We start from the raw sequence: 23,144 nt of genomic DNA, 5'->3' as shown, positions 1-23,144 counted from the left end.
GGAGGCTTGGGTTTCCCCAGTAATGGAGGGAGCCAAGCTTCCTGCACACTCTGGCAGGCCCAGGCCTCCACTCAAGGCTACAAAGTTTCAATTATAGAAGATAAACAAATCCCAACAAAAATGGCTGTGGCCGCAGAGCAAGCAGGAGGCTTGGCTGTGCTCAAGGCTACAAAGTTTCAGTTTTAGAAGATAAATAGATCCCAGACACCAGGGCCTCCGCTTGGGTCGTCGGGGGGCGTGGCCGGCCTGCAAACCACCACAGGCCCCTTGCCCAGGCCGCCCCATGCCCCAAGGGAACCCCCACCCTGATCCGGGACACCCTTCAGGGCAAACCAGCTGGTTCCCATCCGTGCACCCGGCCTCTATCCTATCTAATAAAAGAGTAATATTCAAATTGACCATCACTCCAACACACAAGATGGCTGCCCCCATGTGGACACAAGATGGCCAGCAGGGGAGGGAAGTTGGGAGGGACCAGGCCTGCAAGGGAGGGCAGTTGGGGGTGATCAAGCCTGCAGGGGAGGGCAGTTAGTGTGACCAGGCCGGCAGAGGAGCAAAGTTGGGGGCAACCGGGCATGCAGGGAAGGGGAGTTGGGGACCCAGGGGAGAGCAGTTGGGGGGGGGCAGGCCTGCAGGAGAGGGCAGTTAGGGGTGACCAGGCCTGCAGGGGAGGGCAGTTAGGGGCAAACAGGCTGGCTGGTAGGGGAGCAGTTAGGCATCCATCAGGCTGGCAGGGGAGTGGTTAGGGGGTGATCAGGCTGGCAGGCAGAAGTGGTTAGGGGCAATCAGGCAGGCAGGCAGGTGAGCAGTTGGAGCCAGCAGTCCTGGATTGTGAGAGGGTGCAGGCTGGGCTGAGGGACAACACCCCCCATGCACGAATTTCGTGCACCAGGCCTCTAGTTTCTTTATAATCTTGGAGTGCAGCAGCCCTTTCTAACTATGAAAATTCAGAAGCCATAGAATAAAAGGTTGTTAAATTTGGCTACATACAGAGTAACTTCGTTCTTCATTATACCATGTACAGAAATGAATTCAAAATAGATCATAGAACTAAACGTAAGAGCTAAAACATGGGTGTGAATCATTGTGACCTTGGGTTAGGCAAAGGTTTCTTAGATATGACATCAAAAACCCAAACAATGACAACAACAAATAAATAAAAACACATAAATAAATAAGTTGTCTGTGTGTATGTGTCTGTAATTGGACATCATCAAAGTTAAAAAACGTTTGTGCTGCAAATCCTTTCATGGTTCACAAGCATTTATAATATTTTCTTTTCATATCCTCTGTTCATTTTTCTTTTGGGCTGTGGTTCTTGTCCTTATCAATTTCCAGGAATTTGTTATAAATTAAGGAAAAAAGGCTTTGTCTTTCATGTGAACTGCAATTTTATTTCCAGTGTGTATGTTGTCTCCTGTCTTTGCTTTGGTACTTTGTATCATACAAGTTATTAATTTTTTAAACTGTTTTACTGAGATATAATTACCATATAGATCACTCATTTATATAGTTCATTGGTTTTTAGCATATTTCCACAGTTGTGCATCTGTCACAATTGTGGAACATTTTAATTAAGCCAAGAAGATATCATGCACCCATTTCTCCCCATACCCCCCATCCTCACCCTAGGCAACCACAAATTTATTTTTTCTCTACTGATTTGCCTAATCTGAACATTTTCTATCAATGGAATCATATAATATGTGGCCTTTTGTGTCTGGCTTCTGGATACCTGTCCCTTAACAGATAAATAATTTGCAGATATTTTCTCTTATTCTGTGGGTTCTCTATTAACTTTTTTGATGGTATCCTTTGAACCCCAGAGTATTTAATTTTGAATATGTCCAGATTGTTTTTTTCTTTTGTGCCTTGTGATTTTGGTTTTAAGGTATGTTACTAAGTGAAAGTAGCTAGGTGTGCAAAAATTGTTTATGTAATAGTAAACTATATTTGTGAAAAAAGGGCAAAGGATGAAGATTGTAGAGATTTATATTTGCTTGTATATTCATAGAGAAACTGAAGTTATATAAGAAACTGATGATAGTAGTTATCTCTGGTGGGGGAAAACTGCAGAGATGGGAGTCACAGGTGGGAAGGAGACTTTACAGTATACTTTTTTATGTTATTTAATTTTCAAATAAAATGAAAATATTCACTGTGCAAAACAGGTTTTAAAATGCAGTGATTAATAGTAAACCTAGGGGGAGAAACCAAGATGGCGGCATAGGTAAGCACCTAAACTGCTGCCTCGCACAACAATTTCAAAACTACAACTAAAAGACAGAATGGACACCATCCAGAACCACAGGAAAGCTGGCTGAGTGAAAATTCTACAACTAGAAGTAAAGAGAAAAGCTCACAGAGAATTGGAGGTACGGCAAAGGGTCTTTGTGCGCGCAGAGAGGAAGGGCGGCTGAGAGCCTGGCTGACTTTCTCTGGCGGAAGGGGGAAGGAAGCCCCCGGCCGCACTGAACCCCAGTTCTGACTGCACTGAACCCCAGTTCCGGGCGAGCCCCTGGGGACCCACGCTCTTGTGGGGGGGAGTCTGGACTCAGGGGCGGAGACTCAGGAGGTGGGGAAGGCAGAAGTCTGAAGGCGCGCGTGTGGAGCTGGGAAAGGCAGAAGTCTGAAGGCGCGCGCGTGCCAGTGCGCACAAAGGCTGCGGAGGTTGCCACAGGCTTTCCCTAGTGGAAGGGAGTCAGAGGCTCCTGACTGCACTGAGCCCCAGTTCTGACTGCACTGGACCCCAGTTCCAGGCGAGCCCCTGGGGACCCACGCTCTTGTGGGGGGAGTCTGGACTCTCAGGCGAAGACTCGGGAGCCGGGGAAGGCAGAGGTCTGAAGGCGCGCACGTGCGCGCAAGGGCAAGGCTGACGGGAAGCCAAGACTGAGACTCCACCCCATCCAAGCTGAGCACAGAGGCTATTGGAATTTGGCAAGTCTAATCCTATAAGGCTGACTCCAGCACTGAACTTCTTTCAGCATAGACACAGCTGATCCTTACAGCCAACTGGCCTGGAGGTCAATTCTTCCCAGTGATACCAACAACAATCAAGACTTAATTACAACAAGGCTGTACACACAGTCCACAAAGGGGTGCACCAAGAGTGTCCACCTCAGGTTAACTGGGGAGGCAGACACACTGGGCCATATTGGAAACCTAGCACACAAATCTACCTTACCAACTCAGGGAAGCAGTGAAAATGCGGCGTCAAAGAATCAGATCACAAACGAAAGAAATGGAGGAAAACAAACGACTGGATATAGAATTCAAAACCACGGTTATAAGGCTTTTCAAGAATATCCTAGAAAAGGCCGATAAATATAACGAGACCCTCGAAGATATGAAAAAAGACCAACTAGAAATTAAATATACACTGACTGAAATACAAAATATTATACAGAGACCCAAAAACAGACTAGAGGAACACAAAAATCAAGTCAAAGAATTGAAATACAAAGAAGCAAAAAACACTCAACCGAAAAAGCAAAAAGCAAAAAAAAAATCCAAAAAGTTGAAGATAATGTAAGAAGACTCTGGGACAACTTCAAGCGTACCAACATCTGAATTATGGGGGTGCCAGAAGAAGAGAGAGAACAAGATATTGAAAACCTATTAGAAGAAATAATGACAGAAAACTTCCCCTACCTGGTGAAAGAAATAGACTTACAAGTCCAGGAAGGGCAGAGAACCCCAAACAAAAGGAATCCAAAGAGGACTACACCAAGACATATTATAATTAAAAATGCCAAGAGCAAAAGACAAAGAGAGAATATTAAAAGCAGCAAGAGAAAAACAGTTACCTACAAGGGAGCACCCAAACGATTTCCAGCTGATTTCTCAACAGAAACTATGCAGGCCAGAGGGGAGTGGCAAGAAATATTCAAAGTGATGAATAGCAAGAATCTACAACCAAGATTACTCTACCCAGCAAAGCTATTATTCAGAATTGAAGGTCAGATAAAGAGCTTCACAGATAAGAAAAAGCTGAAGGAGTTCATCACCACCAAACCAGTATTATATGAAATGCTGAAAGGTATTCTTAAAGAAGAGGAAGAAGAAAAAAGTAAAGAGAAAAATTATGAACAACAAATACATATCTATCAACAAGTGAACCTAAAAATCAAGTGAATTAAAAACCCGAGGAACAGAATAATCTGGTGAATATAATAGAATCAGGGGCATCGAAAGGGAGTGGACTGATAATTCTCAGGGGGAAAGGGGTATGAGGGGTTCATGAAGAGACTGGACAAAAATCATACACCTATGGATGAGGACAGTGAGGGGGAGGTAAGGGCAGAAGGTGGGGTGGGAACTGGGTGGAGGGGAGCTATGGGGGGAAAAAGGAGAAACAATTGTAATAATCTGAATAAAGATTTATTAAAATTAAAAAAAGAGTAAACCTAGGATTCTGCTAACATTCATATTGCATAAAACAATAAACATGGCTTCAAAAAGGCAAGAAATATTTATTTTGAAAAGCCAGTAGATGCATATGGTAGAAAAAATTCAGTGAGTCTCTTTTTTACTTCTGACCCCTTGTCCTTCAGATATCACCACTCATACCAGTTTCTTGTGTAGTCTAATATAGATATTCTGTGACTATACAAGTGTTTGTATGTGTGTGTATACACATACATGTATGTGTACATACCATCCCTCTCTCTTAAAAAAAATAGAAACAGACTGTTAACACCGTCTACACCATGCTTTTCAGTTAACAAAAGATTTTGGTGTTTTTTTCTACAGTGATGTAGAATCTGCATCAATACTTATAGGTCTACTTGATTTTTAAAATAGGCTATATAGTTTTTTTTCTCTCAAAAAGTCCAAAACACATATGAAGTTTTACTGAAAACAATAAATTACAGAAACACCAGATTCTCATTTTAAAGGAAAATTTATAGCATTTTCCATAACTTTCCTAGTACTGCACCATTCTTATCACTATTAAAAAATGAAACCAAGTTCCAGATCTGAAATAATTAATGAACTTGCTTGTAAACATTCTTCTCACAAATATGTCTTTTAACTAGTCCCTTACTAATGAATTTTAAGGTTGTTTGTACTCTATTTTTTACCACCCTTTTTCAGTGAATATCCTTGTACATATATCTTTGCACATATATGGAATGTTATGTGTATGTGATGAATAAGTAAGTGTATGTGATAGTATATGTATTAAATCCCTGATGTGGAATTGGCAGGTTAAAGGATCTATATACTCTTAACATTTCCATGTGTTTTATTCCCCCCTTTTCATTAAATTTATTGGGATAACATTGGTTAATATGATCATATAGGTTTTAGGTGTGGGTTTCTATGTTACAAGATCTGTATATTGCACTGTGTGCCCACCACCCAAAATCAAATCTTCTCCCATCACTATATATTAGGACCCCATTCACTACCTATCCCCTTCCTTCTGGCAACCACCACACTGCTGTTTCTGTTCATGAGTTTCAGTTTTATATACCACATATGAGTGAAATCATATGGTTCCCAGCTTTTTCTGACTAACATTTCACTTAGCATAATATTCTCAAGGTCCATCGACATTGTTGCAAATGGCAGTATTTCATCCTTTCTTATGGCTGAATAGTATTCCATTGTGTATATGTACCACTTCTTTTTATCCAGTCCTCTATCAAAGGACACTTTGGTTGTTTCCCTGTCTTGGTCACTATGAAAAATGCTGCAATGAACATGGGGTGCATGTACACTGAGTGGCCAGATTATTATGATCTCTGAATGCATAATAATCTGGCCACTCAGTGTATATCCTATATAATAAAAGGCTAATATGCAAATTGTCCCCTCGACCAGGAGTTCGACCAGCAGGCAGGCCGGCCAACCACCCATATCCCCTCCCCTTGGCCAGGCTGGCAGGACCCCACCCATGCACGAATTCTTGCACCGGGCCTCTAATATATATATATATATATATATATATATGTATATGGGCGATGATATTTGCAAACAGTAGCTCCGACAAAGGTTTAATTTCCAAAATATATAAAGAATATATACTGAGTGGCCAGATTATTAGGCGTTCAGAGATCATAATAATCTGGCCACTCAGTGTATAGTTGTGGATACATGTTTTTGAGTTTTTCGGATATATACCCAGGAGAGAAATTGCCGGGTCATAAGTTGGTTCTATTCTTAATTTTTTTGAAGAATCGTCAGACTGCTTTCCATAGTGGTTGTACCAGTCTACATTCCCACCAGCAATGAATGAGGGTTCCCTTTTTTCCACCACCTTGCCAGCATTTGATATTGCTTGTCTTGTTGCTAATCGCCAGTCTAACAGGTGTGAGGTGGTATCTCATTGTAGTTTTGATTTGCATTTCCCCGATTGCCAGTGCGGTCAAACATCTTTTCATATATCTATTGGCTGTTTGTATGTCTTCTTGGGAGAGGTGTCTGTTCAGCTCTTCTGCCCACTTTTTGATTGGGTTGTTTGTTTGGTGTTGAGTTTTATGAATTCTTTATATATTTTGGAAATTAAACCTTTGTCGGAGCTACTGTTTGCCAATATCATCTTCCATCTGGTTGGCTGCCTGTTTGTTTTGTTGTCCGTTTCTTTTGCTGTGCAGAAGCTCTTCAGTTTGATATAGTCCCATTCATTTATTTTTGCCTTTACCTCCCTTGCCTTTGGGGTCAAGTCCATAAAATGTTCTCTACCACCCAGGCCCATAAGTTTGGTACCTATGTTTTCTTCTATGTAACTTATTGTTTAGGGTCTTATATTTAAGTCTTCAATCCATTTTGAATTAATTTTTGTACCTGGGGACAAACTTTAATCCACTTTTATTCGTTTGCATGTGGCTTTCCAGTTTTCCCAGTACCATTTATTGAAGAGACTCTCTTTACTCCATTGTGTGTTTCTAGCTTCTTTGTTGAAAATTATCTGTCCATATATGTGTGGTTTTACAGCTGGGCTCTCTGTTCTGTTCCATTGATCTGTGTATCTGTTTCTCTGCCAATACCATGTTGTTTTGATTATCGTAGCTCTGTAGTATATTTTGAAGTCAGGTAGTGTGATACCTCCAGCCTTGTTCTTTTTTCTCAGGATTGCTTTGGCTATTCGGGGTCTTGTGTGGTTCCATACAAATCCGATGATTGCTCCTTCTATTTCTTTAAAAAATGACATTGGCATTTTGATGAGGATTGCATTAAATCTGTATATTGCTTTGGGTAATATGTCCATTTTAACTATGTTGATTCTTCTAATCCATGAACATGTGATATTTTTTCATTTTGTTGTATCTTTTTTCTTTTTTAAAAATATATTTTTATTGATTTCAGAGAGGAAGGGAGATGGAGAAAGAGATAGAAACATCAATGATGAGAGAGAATCACTGATCAGCTATCTCCTGCATACCCCCCACTGAGGATCTAGCCTACAACATGGGCATGTGCCCTGACAGGAATCGAACCATGACTTCCTGGTTCATAGGTTGACACTCAACCACTGATCCACACTGGTTTGGCTTTTTCAATCTTTATTTTAAAAAAAATTTATTTATTTATTTTAATAAATTTTTATTGCTGAAAGTATTACATATGTCCTCTATTTGCTGCCATTTACCCCCTCTATCCCGCCCCCACTCCCCACCCCCAACCCCTGACGCAGGCCCTTACTGCCCATTGTCTGTGTCCATGGGTTTTGCATATATACATACAAGGTCCTTGGTTGATTACCTCCCACCCACCAACAGTCCCCTGTATTCCCTCTGAGATTTCACACTCTGTTCCATTCTTCCATATCTCTGGATTCACTCCATTCATCAGTTTATTTTGTTACTTAGATTCCACATATGAGTGCTATCATGTGATACTTGTCTTTCTCTGACTGACTTATTTCACTTAGCATAATACTCTCTAGGTCCCTCCATGCTGTCTCAAAGGGTAAGAGATTCTTCTTTTTCACTGCTGCATAGTATTCCATGGTATAATTGTACAACAGCTTTTTTATCCATTCATCTAATGAAGGGCACTTGGGCTGTTTCCAGATCTTAGCTATTATAAATTGTGCTGCTTTGAACATAGGGGTGCATACATTCTTTCTAATTTGTATTTCGGGTTTCTTAGGATATATTCCTAGAAGTGGGATCACTGGGTCAAATGGCAGTTCCATATTTAATTTTTTGAGGAAACTCCATACTGTTTTCCATAATGGCTACACCAGTCTGCACCAGTGTACTAGGGGTCTCTTTTCTCCACATCCTCGCCAGCACTTGTCATTTGTTGATTTGTTTATTTGTTGATGGTAGCCATTCTGACAGGTGTGAGGTGATACCTCATTGTTTTGATTTGCATCTCTCTGATGATCAGTGACTTTGAGCATTTTTTCATGTCTCTTGGCCAGCTGTATGTCCACTTTGGAGAAGTGTCTATTTAGGTCCTTTGCCCATTTTTTTTATTGCCTTGTTTGTCTTCCTTTTGTTGTATGAGTTCCTTATATATTTTGGATATTAACCCTTTGTTAGATGTATCATTACCAAATATGTTCTCCCATACAGTGGGCTCCCTTTTCATTTTGGTGATGGCTTCTCTTGCTGTGTGGAAGCTTTTTATTTTGATGTAGTCCCATTGGTTTATTATTTTTTTTAGTTTTTTTTTAGGTTTTTTTTTTTAGTTTTCTTTGTCCTAGGACAGTGGTCGGCAAACTGCAGCTTGCGAGCCACATGCGGCTCGCGAGCCGTGGTTTGCCGCTCTGTTGACTTATGAGTTTGCCGACCACTGGGATAGGGGCTTAATCACAAGGAACAACAACAGCCTGTAATTATTGGAATCGAGAGTCTAGGTCAGTGGTCGGCAAACTCATTAGTCAACAGAGTGGCAAACCACGGCTCGCGAGCCACATGTGGCTTGTGAGCCGCAGTTTGCTGACCACTGCCCTAGATGTATCTGTAAACATATTGCTATGAGAAATGTTTGAGATTTTGCTGCCTCTGGTTCCTTCTAGGATTTTTATGGTTTCACGAGTCCTTTATCCATTTTGAGTGTATTCTTGTGTATGATGTAAGTTCATGGTCTAGTTTCATTTTTTTGCATGTATCTGTCCAATTTTACCAACACCATTTATTGAAGAAACTGTCTTGACTCCATTGTATGCTCTTGCCTCCTTTGTCAAATATTAATTTTGCGAAATGGCTTGGGTCAATTTCTGGGGTCTCTGTTCTGTTCCATTGATCTATATGCCTATTGTTGTGCCAGTACCAGGCTGTTTTGATTGCCGTGGCTTTTTAGTATAACTTGAAATCTGGTATTGTGATTCCTCCAACTTTGTTCTTCTTTCTCAAGATTGCTGTGGCTATTTGGGATCTTTTTTTGGTTCTGTATAAACTGTTGGAGTATTTGTTCTAGATCTGTGAAATATGCTGTTGGTATTTTAATAGGGATTTGTATTAAATTTATATATTGCCTTGGGTAGTATGGACATTTTAATGATGTTGATTCTACCAATACATGAATATGGTATATTATTCCACTTGTTCATACCTTCTTCTATATCTTTTTTCAATGTCCTATAGGTTTATGAGTACAGATCTTTTGCCTCCTTGGTTAAGTGTATTCCTAAGTATTTTAATCTTTTTGTTGCAATGGTAAATGGGATTGCTTGTTTAGTTTCTCTTTCTGAGAATTCATTATTGGTGTATAAAAAAAGCCATTGATTTTTTGTGTGTTGATTTTGTATTCTGCTACATTTCCAAATTCATTTATTAAATCTAGTAGTTTTTTTTGGTGGAGTCTTTAGGGTTTTCTATGTACATTATCATGTCATCTGTGAATAGATTTTTACTTCCTCCTTTCCAATTTGGATGCCTTTTATTTTGTTTTCTTGTCTAATCGCTGTGACTAGGGCTTCCAGTACTATTTTGGATAAGAGTGGTGAAAGCGGACATCCCTGTCTTGTTCCTGTTCTTAGGGAAAATGGTTTTAGTTTTTGTCCATTGAGTATGATGTTCCCTGTAGGTTTGTCATATATGGCCTTTATCATGTTGAGGCATGCTCCCTTTATTCCCACTTTGCTTAGAGTTTTTATCAAAAATGGATGTTGGATTTTGTCAAATGTGTTTTCTGCATCTATTGATATGATCATGTCATTTTTGTCTTTCAATTTGTTTATGTGATGTATCACGTTGATTGATTTGTGAAAATTTTACCAGCCTTGCATCTCTGGAATAAATCCCACTTGATCATGGTATAAGATCTTTTTAATATATTGCTGGATCCTATTTGCTAATATTTTGTTGAGGATTTTAGCATCTATGTTCATCAGAGATATTGGCCTATAATTCTCTTTCTTTGTAGTGTCTTTATCTGGTTTTGGGATTAGGGTAATGATGGTCTCATAAAAAGAGCTTGGAAGTGTTCCTTACTCTTGGAATTTTTGGAATAGTTTGAGGAGTACAGGTGTGTGTTCTTTGTGTGATTGGTAAAACTCCCCTGTGAAGCCATCCAGACCTAAGCTGTTGTTTGCTGGGAGTTTTTTGATTACTGCTTCTATTTCATCAGTTGTTAGTGGACTATTCAGATTTTCTGATTTTACCTGATTCAGTTTTGGGAGATTGTATTTTTCTAGGAATTTATCAATTTCCTCCACATTTTCCAGCTTGTTGGCATGTAGTTGTTCATAGTATTTCCTTACAAACCTTTGTGTTGGTGCTTTTCTTGTGTGTGTGTGTGTGTTTATTCCTTACAATCCTTTGTATTTCTGTGGTATCAGTGGTTACTTCTCCACTTTCGTTTCTGATTTTATTTCTTTGGGTCCTCTCTCTTTTGTTAATTGTTGAGTCTGGCTAATGGTTTATCAATTTTGTTTATTCTTTCAAAGAACCAGCTCTTGGTTTCATTGATTTTTTTTGGTATTTTTAAAATCTCAATGTCATTTATTTCTGCTCTAATCTTTATTATTTCCTTCCTTCTACTTATTCTGGGCTTTTCTTGTTGTTCTCTTTCTAGTTATTTAAGTTGTATGGTTAGATAGTTTATTGTTGATTTTCTTGTTTTTTTGAGGTAGGCTTGCAGTGCTATGAACTTCCCTCTCAGGACTGCTTTTGCTGTGTTACAGAGATTTTGGGTTGTGTGTTCATTTTCATTTGTTTCAAGGAAGTTTTTTTTATTTCTTTCTTGATCCTGTTGGTAACCCATTCATTGTTTAATCACATGCTTTTTAGCCTCCATGTGTTTGAATGTTTTGGGGTGTTTTTACTGTAGATGATTCTAATTTCATTCCACTGTGATCTGAGAAGATGCTTGATATGATTTCAGTTTTCTTGAACTTGTAGAGACTTGTTTTGTGTCCTGACATGTGATCTATCTTTGTGAGTGATCCATGTGCACTTGAGAAGAATGAATATTCTTCAGCGTTGGGGTGAAATGTTCTATAAATGTCAATTAAACCCATCTGATCTAGTGTGTCCTTTAGAGTCACTGTTTTCTTGTTAAGTTTTTGTCTGGAAGATCTATCTAGTGAAGTCAGCGGGGTGTTTAAGTCCCCGACTATGACTGTTGTTGTTGATCTCTTCCTTAAAGTACTCTAGAAGTTTTTTTAAAAACATATTTTGGTGTTCCTATATTGGGTGCATATATGTTTACCAGGTTTATATCCCCTTGTTGAATCGAGCCCGTTAGTATTATGTAGTGACTTTTGTTGTCTCTTTTGATGTCCTTCATTTTGAAGTCTATTTTGTTGGATAGGAGTGTTGTTACTCCAGCTTTTATTTTTCCATTTGAGGGGAATTTTTTTTCCCATTTCTTCATTCTCATCCTGGGTGTGTCTTTTGTTCTGAGGTGGGTCTTCTGTAGACAGCATATAGTTGGGTCATGTTTTTGTATCCATTCAGCTACCCTATGCCTTTTTATTGGAACATTTAAGCCTTGCTGGATATAGTAATCTTGGTTTCAGATCCTTGCTTTCCATTACTTTGAGTACTTCATGCCATTCCCTTCTAGCCTGTAGAGTTTCTGATGAGAAATCAGGTGTCAGCCTTATTGGAGCTCCTTTGTAGGTAACACTTTGTTTTCTTGCTGCCTTTAAGATTCTCTCTTTGTCTTTAATTTTTGGCATTTTAATTATGATGTGTCTGGGTGTGGGCCTGTTTGGGTTCTTCTTGCTTGGGGTTCTCTGTTCCTCCTGGACTTGTGTGACTTTTTCCTTTACCAGGTTAGGGAAGTTTTCTGCAATTATTTCTTGAAACACGTTCTCTATCTCTTTGTCCCTTTCTGCCTCTTCTGGCTCACCTGCTACTCTAATATTGTTATGTTTCACATTGTTCCACAGCTCCCTTAAGCTTTCCTGTTTTTTAATTGTTTTTTTCTTTTTGGTTCTTTGATTGAGTGATTTTTTTCTAACCTTGTCTTCTAATTCACTGATTCGATCCTCAGCGTCCCCTAATCTGCTGTGTATTCCTTCAAATATGTTATTTATTTGTGCTATGTCATTCTTTATTTCTGTTTTCACAGTTACTATATCTTTTCTCATGCAGTTGAGCATCTTTACTATCATTATTCTGAACTCTGTATCAGATAAATTTCTAATCTCCATTTCATTTATCTCTTCTGGAGAATTCTTTTGTTCTTTCATTTGTGGGTTGTTTCTTTGTCTCCTCATTTTGGCTGCCTCTTTGGGTTTGTGACTATGTATTAGGTAGATCTGCTATGCCTCTCAGTCTCTTGTGCAGGACAGTGTCAAATCTGTTTCTGACTAATTAAATTAGGTAAAGATTCAAAGGCTCCAGAGACTGCCTCCATCTACAGACAGATGGGATTTTGTCTTGAATTTCCCTCAGGTAATGGTTCACAGGTGTGGCAAGAGTTTTTTTTCAACAGGGTGGATCAGTTTCTTTTGCCTGGAGTTTGTTATTCTCAGTCTCATAATGGACCTGAGAATGTCTGCACCGTGGGGCCAGGTGTTTTCCAATAGGGTGGATCAACTGTCTTACCCCCGGCAAGGTTGCCTGTATAGCCAATATCTGCATGAGAAAGATGACCTCTGCAGGATGAGGAAATGACTCAGCACAGGAAACTGGGGGTATCTACCTTCTGAGCTATAATCCTGTTGCCCCCATTCCTGGCTTCTGCTCACACAGCTTCAGTCCACTCTTCCCTTCCTCTGCCGTAGCACAAGGTGGGTGGCTCCACATGGAATTTTGTGCATTGGCCCTTTAAGGGGGTGCCTGAAATTCCAGCCTTCTCTCCCTGACAGACAGCAGCCCTGCTACTTTTCACAGCCAGATGTTATGTGGGTACCCTTCTCAGTTCTGGTGCTCTCTATTGGGGGGCCCTGCTTGGGGATTAGACCCCAGAGTTCTCAGTGGCAACCCCCCACAGCTGAGATATCTCTCCAGAACTTCAGTTATAGTCAGGTGTTTCATCTAAGGCCCATATTTTTTATTGATTTTCTGTTTGGTTGATCTGTCTAGAGCTGTCAATGGAGTATTAAGATCTCCAGCTATGATTGTGTTTTGATCTGTTTCTCCCTTTAGTTCTGTGAGTAGTTATTTTATTATTTAGGTTCTCCCTCATTGGGTGCATATATATTAAAAAGTGTTATGTTTTCTTAATGTAGTGTTTCCTTTATCATTATAAAGTATCCATCTTTGTCTCTTGTTATCTTCATTTTCTTGAAATCTATTTTGTCAGATGTAAGCATGGCTACACCTGCTTTTCTGTGGATGTTATTTGCTTGGAGAATCATTTTCCACCCTTTTACTTTGAATCTACCTATGTCTCTGCAGCTTAGTTGTATCTCTTGTAGGCAGCATAAGTTGGGTTTTGTGTTTGTATTTTTTTAATCCAATCTGCTACTCTGTGCCTCTTTATGGTGATTTCAGACCATTTACATTTAGGGTAATTATTGATGTATGAGGATTTCCTATAGCCATTTTATCTTTTGTTTTCTGGTACCTCTGTGCCTCCATTGGTTCTTTTCCTTTATGTTTCTATTTGTTGTCTTTGTTTGGTGGTATTCCATATTTCTTTCCTCTGTTTCTTCTTTTTTTAAGCTATGTGTCCTGGTTTGGGGATTTTTGTGTGTGGTTACCATTAGGTTTTTAAAAATAAATTTGCATATATACAGTTTTTTTTTCTTTTGAATGCATGTCATTTTCATCCTCCTTTGCCAGTTCAGAGCATTACCCCTCCCCTTATATGCTTTTGTTGTCACAAAATAATCCTGTTTATGCTGTATGTTTTTTGGTGATCTTACTCTTAGCGTTGTAACCTTATGTTGTTTGTTTCAGGTAGAATAACTCCCTTGAGTATTTCCTGCAATGGAGGTTTTCTGGTGATAAAATCCCTCAACTTCTGAATGTCTGGGGATGTCTTTATTTCTTCTTCATATTTAAAGGATAATTTTGCTGGATATATTATTTGTGGCTGATAATTTCTCTGTTTCAGATGTTTGAATATTTGGTTTCACTCTCTTCTGGCTTGTAGAGTTTCTGCTAAGAAGTTGGGTGGGTTTTTCTTTGTAGGTCACTTCCTTTTTTCTCTTGGCTGCTTTTTTCTTTGTCATTAATTTTTGATAGTTTTAATACAAAGTGCCTTGGAGATGGCCTCTTTGGATTAAGGTAACTAGGTGTTCTGTTTGCTTCTTGGATTCAAGGATCTAGTTCTTTCCATAGTTTGGGAAGCTCTCATCCACTATTTGTTTGAATAGACTCTCAGTCCCCTTCTCTGTCTTTTCCTCTTCTGGAATGCCTATTATTCTAATATTCCTTTTTCTGATGAAGTCAGATGGTTCTCTTGAGCTCTTTCATGTTTCTTTATGCCCAGGTCTCTCTCTTCCCTCTGCATCATTTCTAGATTTCTATCTTTGTTATCACTAATTCTTTCCTCCATCTGGTTGGCTCTCTTTTCTATGTTCAGTAGTTCACTCTTTTTTAAAAAAATATTTTTAAAATATGTTTTTATTGATTTTTAGATAAAGAGAAAGGGAGAGGGAGCTAGAAACATGAACGATGAGAGAGAATCATTGATTGGCTGCCTCCTGCATGCCCCCTACTGGGGATAGAGCCCACAACCCAGGTATGGGCCCTGAATGGGAATTGAACCCAGGACCTCTTAGTCCATGGGACAATGCTCACTGCACTGAGCCACACCAGCCGGGCCTCAGTAATTCACTCTTAATCGCCTTAATTGCATGCTTCATTTATATGATTTCTGATTGGTAATTTTTTCAATCTTTTTGGTAAAGTACTTGTTTTGTTTATTGATTGGCTTTCTTTTTAAAAAAATATATTTTTATCAATTTCTGAGAGGAAGGGAGAGGGAATGAGAGATAGAAACATCAGTGATGAGAGATAATCATTGATTGGCTGTCTCCTGCATGCCTCACACTGGGGATCAAGCCTGAAACCCAGGCATTTGCCCTGACCAGGAATCAAACTGTGTACACACTCACACCTGCCAGGCTGATTTGTTTTTTTTAATGCATTGAATTGCCTGTCTGTATTTTCTCGCATGTTTTTGCATATTTTCAGAACTGCGAACTTGAAATCTCCGTCATTTATATCACATATTTCTATGTGTTCCAGCTTGCTTTCTGGTGATTTTTCATTTTATTTCTTATCATACTCATTACTATGGTTATTCATGGTATTTGCTGTTCTCCTTTGCCTAGGCATGTACACTGAGTGGCCAGATTATTATGATCTCTGAACACATAATAATCTGGCCACTCAGTGCATATCCTATATAATAAAAGGCTAATATGCAAATTGTCCCCTTGACCAGGAGTTCAACCAGCAGGCAGGCCGGCCAACCGCCCATGTTCCCATGTCCCCCCCCCCCCCCTCCCGCCAGGCTGGCTGGACCCCACCCATGCACAAATTCATGCACTGGGCCTCTAACATATATATTACACACGCGCGCGCGCGCACACACACACACACACACACACACACACACACACACACTGAGTGGCCAGATTATTATGCATTCAGAGATCATAATAATCTGGCCACTCAGTGTATATCTATCTGTCTATATCAATGGCCTTATATATAGCAGCTTTCTCTGAAGAGGTTTTTTACTGTTTTCCAGTAGATGGCGCTGAATCACAAGATTTTTTTACCTTTGTACTCTTCCCAAACTTGACCTCTTAGGATTCTGTAAGACAGTGCAGCTGTGCCCTAACCAGTTTGGCTCAGTGGATAATACTGAAAGGTCCCAGGTTCGATTCCCAGGTTCGATTCTGGTCAAGGGCATGTACCTTGGTTGAGGGTACATCCCCAGTAGGAGGTGTGCAGGAGGCAGCTGATTGATGTTTCTCTCTCATCAATGTTTCTAACTCTCTATCCTTCTCCCTTCCTCTCTGTAAAAAATCAATGAAATATATTTTAAAAAAAAAAGACAGTACAGCTGCATTGTTTGGGGGTGGGGTTTGTTTTGCCCTCACCATAATGGCGACCCTTGACTTCTGTAAGGTCCTACCTCAAGCACTCCACCTGGGGATCAGGCACAGAGAGAAACAGTGGATCTACTGCTATAGCTCTTGATTTACGGATAATATGCTCCTCGACCCAACTCCAAGGGCAATGCGAAGTGTTTTGGGAGTGCAAGCTGTGGCAGGGCTCTGGGGTTCCATTTCATGGTCTGAAACACCACCTCCTGGTTCACAGTGGAGAGCTGCACAGCAGAACCCTGTGCTTTGTCAGGCATTTTCTGGCTCAGACACTGTTAGCTCAGCTTGCCCTGCTGGGTGCCCCCCACATCTCTCTGTTCCTCCTAGCCAAAGGAAGCACCTGCTACTACCAGTTTTCTCTCTTCTCCGGGGCTTCATCTGTAGGCCATTTGCGCTTTCCTCCCTTGTCCTCTTCCCATTTATTCCATTTCCCACCTTCAAATGTTTCAATGCATAGGTCTCTCAGGTGTCTGTATTGAGCAGGGATTTCTTTGTTGAATTATAGTTGGATAACTAGTTGAAATTTCAAGGGGAGAGGCCAAGAGGATCTCTCATGTCGCCATTCCTCTTCTGTGTGTTTTCTAACAGAGCTGTAGTAGAATCAACTTATCAAAAATAACCTTTTGGGATTGTGATTAGAAGAATACTGAATTTATTAATTAATTTAGGGAGAATTACAATCTTTACAGTATTTTTTTCTGTCTAGGTATGTGGTATGTTTCTTCAGTTACTCAAGTCTTATGTAATTTTAAAGATACACACACACACACACACACACACACATTTTTTCCAACATAGGTCTTTTTTCTTAAGGTTAATATTGTAAAGTTTTTATTGCTGTTATGGATGGGACCTCTTTCGTGGCATTTTCTAGCTGACTATTTGTCAGTCTTATGTTCAGCTTATTATTTTTGTTTGTTTTCCAGTTTATTGTCTTGGATTTTCTTGGTAGATGGTCATATGATCACCACATAAAAACAGTTTTGTTTATTTTCTTCCAATGCTTTTTCCCCTGATTACATTGGATAAAAAATGTTCTATTGTAGGAGTATTAGTGAAAATCTTGTCCTGTTCCTGATCTGTTTTTACTTTTTTTAAATCAGTAGGCTTTATTTTTAGAGTAGTTTTAGTTATGCAGAAAAGCTAAGCAGAAAATACAGAGTTACCATATATTCACCCCATTCTGCCAATAGTTCCCCCATTTTTTTTTAAAAAAATATATATTTTATTGATTTTTTTTACAGAGAGAAAGGGAGAGGGATAGAGAGTTAGAAACATTGATGAGAGAGAAACATCTATCAGCTGCCTCCTGCACACCCCCTACTGGGGATTTGCCCGCAACCAAGGTACATGCCCTTGATCAGAATCGAACCCGGGACCCTTCAGTCTGCAGGCTGACGCTCTATCCACTGAGCCAGACTGGTTAGTGCTTGTTCTCCCATTTTAACATCATGCATTGGTGTTGTACATTTGATAAAATTATTGCTACATTATTATTAACTAATGTCCAAATTTTACCTTAGAGTTCATTTTTAAAATTAAATTTATTGAGGAAATATTTGTTAATAACATTATAAAAGCAACAGTTATTCATAGCCGTTGTTAATAACATTAACATTTATAGAAACAACCTTAAACAAACTTGATTCTGATTTTAATGGGACATTGATATTTAAACTATTGAGTGTTAGCCAGGGAAATAACTCTTCTGCTTTGTTGGTTTGAGTGTAAATTGGTACAACCTTTTTTGGAACAACTTAATGGGATATGTTATAGGGCCTTAAAAACATATAGCCCCTTCAACTCAGCAGTTCCATTAAATAACTAAAAATGTATGCAAAGATATAACTAGAATATTTATGAAGTGACTTTTTGAAATAGCCAAAAGTTAGAAACAGCTTAAATTTCCAATAGCAAGGAACCAGATAACTAGACTGTGTTCAGTTTACTTAATGAAATAACATATAGCCAAAAAAAGTGAGGTAGCTTTTCACATAATAATATAGTGAAGAAATGCTCATGATGGCCCTGGCCGGGTAGCTCACTTGGTTGGATTATCGTCCCATACACTCAAAGATTGCCGGTTCAATTCCCAGTCAGGGCACATACCTGGGTTGTGGGTTTGATCCTGGTTGGGGCGCATATGAGAGGCAACTAATCGGTGTTTCTCTCACACATTGATGCTTCTCTCTCTCTTCTTCTCTCTCTAAAACAATAAAAACATATCCTCAGGTGAGGATTTTTTTTTAAGATGATCATGATGTATTATTAACTGAAGAAACTGGTTGTAAAGGAATATGTACAATATTATACAGTGTGACTCCACTTTAGGAAACCAGTTTAAGTATCCATTTTTGGAAAGGTATATTCTGCAATGTTAATAGTGTTTATCCTCTCTGGTGAATTTATAGGTGAATTGCTGTTTTCAGTTTTTGCTTGACTGCCTTTGAAGTAAGGGGAAAAGTAATCTACTTTGAAACATTTCAATAGAATAATTTAACTCAGTCATATTTATTAATTCCCTATTAAGTGCAAATCATACAGAAAAGTATATGACCTAGGTCCCTTGCTCCATTCACCATTTAACCCCGAGTCTGTGTCACATACTGGGAACATAGAGATGAATAATAAGCAGTTTTTGTCTCATTTCTACCTCAAAAAGATTAGACTCCAGTGAGAAAGATGGCTTAAAAAAACAGGTAGTTACATTAAATATGATAGATGCTATTATAGAGAAAAACACAAAGGACTGTGGGAACACAGAGGCAGAGCTTAAAATGTAAGAAATTGTGTTACTGGAAGTTCTCCTTGGTTTCTAGGAACTGATCTTATTTCCATCTTGTTCTACAGGCTGTGTTGTCCCCCAAACTCTGCTAAGAAGCTTCTTGGCAAGCCTTTTGTCCTGAAACAAGCTGTGCCTGTGGATCTGTTCCCCCACACCCTACACTGTGAGCTGGTGTTCCTCTTTACTCGATAAGCAGCCTCCTACAAGATGGTGGGCTCTTCATTAAGGCTGAAATTTCATTAACTTCCAGATTTGGCATATTGTTACATTGCAGACCCTGAGAGGGTTCCTGGGGAAAACAATCTTTGGATCATGAGTAGGAAGAATATAGTAAACCTTCCCACATGAGCCAGATTTATTACCTTCATTTTCAGCTTCCCTTGTTTTCATGTGTGTTTGTTTGCTGTGACCACTCCTTGGCCCTAGAACTGGACTGTTCCTTTGTTGTCAGCCTGTCCTGGCTCCCTTGGTCTGAAATTGCCTGTGGTGTGGTGACGACTGAGTTTTTCTCAGCATCTCATAATAACGTCACATTGTCTCAGGTCTCTGTATTTGCCCAGAGATTTTATTAGATATGTTCCGTGTTCTTGAGTTACCAAGAATTAGGACTAGAATCAAGTCTAGCATTTTTCAAAAAGCAGAGTAAGCTATAAAGTGATTGCAGGGTGACTGCATGAACTCAGTAGAGCTTCAGTCTTTTGGGTTTTCTAGGCTTTGAGGCTTCTAGAATACCCTTTTAAAATGTGGTTACTCTTAGGAGCAATAGCACCAATTAGTTCTCACCTGTGGAGGGAGAACTGGTCTAATAGAGACCCCATGGGAAAGGAGATCTTCAGAGAAGAGACTGACTACCTACAATTGTGCTGCGTAGTATAGAGACAGAAAGCTCCAGAACCCCCTTAATGATCTAGTATGTACTATAATAAACTGGATATTTAAAATGACATTCTCTGGTGCATAATTTCTTTATTCAACTCTGGAGTTGTTCTTGGACACTTGCCCAACAATTTAGATTTTTTTTGCATCCCTAGGACGTGTAAGTTAGCAAACATTGTTTGATTTACAAAATGTTATCAGGCCAATCAGTGTTTTTAATTCTTATCCTAAGTACTTCTGGAAAAGCCTCCTCTCAGAAAAAAAAGGCTATTAAAGCTAATATATAAATATTCATTTACATATACAAGAAAAATAATCTAAAATGATAAGAAATGTTGATATATGATAGATATATAAGTTTTATTTCCATTTCTCTATATTTCATTTTATGTAATGGGGTTATATTATAACTGAAAAATATTTAAATGTAAAGCGACTTATTTTTGCATCCTTTCTTCTCCATATCTGTAAATGGCAATCCCATCTTTTACTTATCTAAGTCAGACCCCATCTTTCTCATTCCTGTATCCAACTGCCTACAAGGTAGATTCCACCTGGCTATATTTTAGGTCCTCCAAACTCAACGTATCTCATGTTGAATGTTTCACATCTTTCCCAACCTAGAAGAATATACCAATCTACTCAGTCACTCAAGTCAGAAGTCTGGGAATTCTGAGTCCTTTTCCTCTACCTCCTGCTCAACATCCAGTGTATCACCGAGTCTCCATCCTGCAGGTTCCATCATCTCTCACCAGATTATTACTGACAGGGCCATCTTCCCAACTGCTGCTGCTTTCTCCACTCTTGCTCCCATCCATTTCATCCTCTATGACCAGAGTGAGTTTTCTAAAATGCCCATCTCATTGTGTTTCTCCAATGCTTAAAATCTGTCATTGGCATCTTGTTGCTTTTTAAATAAAGTCGCAGCCCTAGCCAGTTTTTCTCAGTGGTTAGAGTGTCAGTCTGCCGAATGAAGGGTTGTGAGTTCCATTCCCAGTAAAGTTTATGTGCCTTGGTTGCAGTTTGATGCCCGGCCCCAGTTGGGATACATGCAGGAAGCAACTAATTGATGTGTCTCTCTCATATTGATGTCTCTCTATCTCTAACTCTGTCTCTATCTCTAGCTCCCTTCCCTTCTCCCATCCTCCTCCCTCCCTTCCACTCTCTCTAAAAATCAATAGGAAAAATATTTTTGATGCAGCTTCAAATCCTCTTCATAATCTGGGCAGCCTCATTTCTATACACATTGAATTTCTTTCCCTGAAAAAGACAACTTTCCCATTCTGGTCCTCTTCACATTCTATTTCCTCAGCTTGGAATATGCTTTTCCTTACATCTTCTGGCTAATTCTAGTCATCTTTCTGTTTTTAATTTAGATATTCACCAAGGGATATCAACTGAATAAATGTAGGATTGACTGTAGATAATCAGCTTCCTGATAATTCTGTTAGTTATACTTTGTACATCACATGGTTTTAGAATCATGCTCCTGTCATTTTTTGTGGCTGTCAACAGTGTCATTTTTTTAAAAAATATTTTTTTATTGATTCCAGAGAGGAAGGGAGAGGGAAAGAAAGACAGAAACATCAATGATGAGAGAGAATCATTGATCGGCTGCCTCCTACACGGCTACACGGCCCCTACTGGGGATGGATCCCCCAACCGGGGCATGTGCCCCTGACCGGAATCAAACCTAGACCCTTTAGTCCGCAGGCCAACGCTCCATCCACTGAGCCAAACCAGCCAGGGCAACAGTGTCATTTTTATGTGTGTATTTCTATATGAATTGTTAAACTGTTAGCTAGTTGATACAGGCAAGCCTTCTAAATATTCCTTGTTTTTCTCTATTTTCAAAAATGAAACAACACATTTACAAACCAATATAAAATCCAAACAGTATTAAACTACTCATTTAGGCTGTAGAAAAGTTCATGTTGAATTATAATGTTCCACACCTAAAACTTATGTAATGGTATAAACCAGTGGTCGGCAAACTGCGGCTCGCGAGCCGCCGCTCTGTTGACTAATGAGTTTGCCGACCACTGGTATAAACCAACATTATGTCAATTAAAAACATAGGAAGTGCCCAGCTGGCATGGCTCAGTGGTTGAGCATCGACCTATGAACCAGGAGGTCACGGTTTGATTCCCTGTCAGGGCATATGCCCGGGTTGCGAGCTCAATCCCCCGTGTGGGGCGTGCAGGAGGCAGCTGATCAATGATTCTCTCTCATCATTGATGTTTCTATCTCTTTCCCTCTCCATTCTTCTCTGAAATCAAAAATATATATTTAAAAAAAGAAAGTGCCATGGCCAGTGTGCTCAGTAGGTTGAATGTCGTACCATGCAATAAGAGGTCACTCAGTTCGATTCTGGGTCAGGGTATATTCCTGGGTTGCAGGTTCCATCCCCAGTAGGGGTTGTGCAGGAGATACCTGATCAATGGTTCTGTCTCATCAATGTTTCTCTCTCTCTCTCTAAAATAAATTAAAAAATATTTTTAAAAAGTAGAAAGCAATCCTATCTAATAAAGAGGGAATATGCAAATTGACCATCATACCGTCACAAAGCTGGTGGTGACCATAGCCACAAGATGGCAGTGACCAGTCCCTTTAGCCCTGCCGCAGACCCCCAGTCCTTTCAGCCCTGCCAGCGAGGGGGTGGGGGAGGGCGGCAGGCACAGAAAATGCATTGCCTCAAAAGTTGGTTAAGCTTCTTAGGACAAAAAGCATTCAAAATCTTTGAAAAGGGAATTCCAATATTTATAAAAGTTTGGACTAGACAATTCAAGGTTATTTCCACTACAACCTTCTATAATTTTGTGATATTAACATTCTGAATTCACATAGTACCAGCTGTATTGTATGTAAGCAGATATTATTTAAAGGAATGGCCATTATTATTAAAACAACTCATAAAACCACACTGTTTGTATGTCAAGGACATTCTGTGTGATTTCCTAATGGCTGGAGTTAATGCCTCTAAACTGGCAGTCAGACATCCCCCAAGGGGTCCCAGATTGGAGAGGGTGCAGGCCGGGCTGAGGGATAACCCCCTACCCC

The 23,144-nt window shown here is 39.5% G+C and overlaps 1 protein-coding gene across 1 annotated transcript in view; it reads left to right on the top strand.

Moving 5' to 3' along the window:
• The window catches only part of TRMT2B (tRNA methyltransferase 2 homolog B), a 61,399-nt gene extending 41,549 nt beyond the window's left edge, over window positions 1–19,850 (top strand). The window contains exon 12 of the mRNA XM_080652680.1: window positions 19,274–19,850. Coding sequence (XP_080508806.1) covers window positions 19,274–19,400 — 127 coding nt within the window. The 3' untranslated portion in view covers window positions 19,401–19,850. The remainder of the gene's footprint in view (window positions 1–19,273) is intronic.
• Window positions 19,851–23,144: the final 3,294 nt, after the last annotated feature.

The sequence above is a fragment of the Plecotus auritus genome (assembly GCF_963455305.1).
Source record: "Plecotus auritus genome assembly, chromosome: X".
NCBI lineage: Eukaryota > Metazoa > Chordata > Mammalia > Chiroptera > Vespertilionidae > Plecotus > Plecotus auritus.
This window is presented reverse-complemented; position numbering and strand designations above follow the sequence as displayed.